Source organism: Montipora foliosa, chromosome 7 (assembly GCF_036669935.1).
Source record: "Montipora foliosa isolate CH-2021 chromosome 7, ASM3666993v2, whole genome shotgun sequence".
Lineage (NCBI taxonomy): Eukaryota > Metazoa > Cnidaria > Anthozoa > Scleractinia > Acroporidae > Montipora > Montipora foliosa.
The window spans coordinates 30,382,018-30,384,517 of record NC_090875.1 but is presented as its reverse complement, the minus strand read 5'-3'; the positions used below and the strand labels follow the sequence as shown (position 1 = coordinate 30,384,517).

General features: G+C 39.3%; 1 protein-coding gene across 1 annotated transcript in view; it reads right to left on the bottom strand.

The window, feature by feature from the left end:
* Window positions 1-2,500, bottom strand: part of LOC138010632 (fibronectin type III domain-containing protein-like) — a 34,088-nt gene that overhangs the window by 8,962 nt on the left and 22,626 nt on the right. Inside the window, exons 11-12 of the mRNA XM_068857603.1 lie at window positions 1,736-2,050; window positions 744-814 (exon numbers count right to left, since the gene is read on the bottom strand). Coding sequence (XP_068713704.1) covers window positions 744-814; window positions 1,736-2,050 — 386 coding nt within the window. The remainder of the gene's footprint in view (window positions 1-743; window positions 815-1,735; window positions 2,051-2,500) is intronic.

Here is a 2,500-nt window from a genome sequence, read left to right as displayed (position 1 = left end):
GAAACTCTAGTTAATCACCAGTTTAAAAATCGAAAATGGTAATGTGGGATTCCTTTAAGCCGCTGTTAAACGTTGAAACTTTTAGCTGAGACTTATGTGCAACGGCGCTGCAAAACGACTTTCACCAGGCGTTGCACCGTGTAACATAAAAGGTCGAAACTCGTTCGGGAACGTTGTTACTGGTCTCGAGATGTTGTTCACATGGCCTTAGCCGGTATCTGATTGGCTTACGCAGAGTAGCGTAACAAGAGTAACCGAGACAAGTTTCACGAAGTGAAACTCCTGTTTTTATCACCACTGCGATTGCCACGGCCGTTGCAGAAGTAGAAAGTGGTTCTACTTTTCGTGAAACTTGTCTCGCAATGGAAGTTTAAAAAAGTTTCGCGAAACCGACCATGCGACATGATGCAATGCCTACTGAAGCTTGTTTCGCAGCGCCGTTGCACACAAGTTTCAGCTAAAAGTTTCAACGTGTAACAGCGGCTTTACTGATAACGTTATCGTTACATCACAAACAAGACTGAGCAAAAACTGCCTTTATCCAGGCGGATTTGCTATAACTTGGAAACCGTCAGGCCGACTTTTTTCAAGATTACCCAAATGTAATCCTTTTCAATCTTTTCCATTTGTGCATATGCTTCTCTTTCCTTTTGCTGTAATTCTTTCATGTTGTTCAACAGTTTTAAGTGGTTATTGCAATGTTTCACCCTAACTCTGGCCACAATTATCGTCAAAAAACCTACCGTCCACGTAATATATAAAGTGTTGGGCTTCTTTCCAATCCCTCTGAGATTGTCTGGCCATTTCCCTGGAACTACAATTAAACAGATAATTACTACCAAGTTTTCTACTTTCTTCCCAGTAGGCCTAGGTTATGCGGGCTGGAACTGAAAATTTAAGAGGCACGTTTTCCAAGTAACCGAGTGTTTCTCGAACTTGCAGTAGTTCAATTCTCAATGCGACTTTTGAATCCTCCGGAATGGTTACAAAAGAAGACAATCATTTGTCGTCTGATATAAATACTACATTTTATAAGCTTTCCAGTGGTTTCCTTGGGTTTCTTTGAAACCAACGCTAGCAACAGCGATTTTCCGAAAAGTTGACAGTAACATTAAAACTCAAAAATGGTAATGTGGAATTCCTTTTCTGATAAAATTATCGTTACATCACAAACAAGATGATTCTGAGCAAAAACGGCCTTTATCCAGGCGATTTGCCATAAGCTTGAAAAATGTGGGGCCGGCTTTTTTTTTTTAGATTACTCAAATGTAATCCGTTTCAATCTTGTCCATTTGTGTCCATCCATACTTCTCTTTCCTTTTGCTGTATTTCTGTTATGTTGTTCAACAGTTTTAAGTGGTTATATTTCATCCTACTTTTTGGGCATTTAGGATGTCATTAAATTACATTATTTTGCGTGACATACCTCCCCTTTAATTTACCCTATGAACTCAATTTTTTTCTGTGCTTCATTCCTCACCGACGCCGCACCAGAAGTTACCTTCATTCGTCACTTCATTGAAACCAATCACTAACCCTTTGAATCCCGGAAGCGATCGTTACGTTAATTCTCCTCAAAATTCGAATAAAATATCAGTCAGACAGGTATTGAGAATAAAGCATACTATCATCTTAAGAGGTCTGCTCTTGTTATAACAACAAATTCTCATGTCTAGTCAACAAAGAAATCCACGGTACTAGTTAGGACAATGAAGGTTTCGAAAGGTTCACATACCTGCGCCATCTGTTCTGCAGAGACGAGTCGTTTGGAAACTGGCACGGCTCGGTCCAAAACTATTCACCGCTCGCATTCGGAAGTAGAGTGTTGCTGCTCCAGGGAGATCGAGAGGATACGACTTAGCGTTGGGGTTTGTGACATTTTCAATCACTTCGAACGGGCTGTCAGGAAAATCGGAAAAAGAAGCTTTCTGCTCAATCAAGAAGTGTGTGATCGCGGCATCGTTGGCTGCACCAGGCTCCCACGAGATAGTTGTCGTACGATTACCACAGTTCGGGGATAACGTAAGGTTTGTCGGAGGATCAGGAACACCTACAATATAAAAATAACCATCATACATCTTAGTTATATAACAACAATTATTAATCTTACGTTTTAACCTCGCAGAGGTAATTATAAACAAACGCTCTATCAATCAATCTTCTAGCTTTATCTAGACACCAAGTCTTATCACAATACGTAAGAGTGGTCTTCCTTGGATACGTGTAAAAACACTACCTAAAATACAACATTAAATATTAATAATATATTACTTATACCTAATATGTAATTAACTATCTGTAAACTACTTAAGCACGAAAGATAAGATTCCTTTTACCGCCTCTTAATACATGAATAAATTTAAGGCTCTTGATATAGAATAATCTTTTACACGGAAAGCAATTTTGAATCCCTAAGACTTGACAAGTTTCTCATTTCTGAGGGAATCCCGTTCCATAGAGCAGATCCTCTGTAGTGCAGACTGCTTTTTCCAAACTCAAA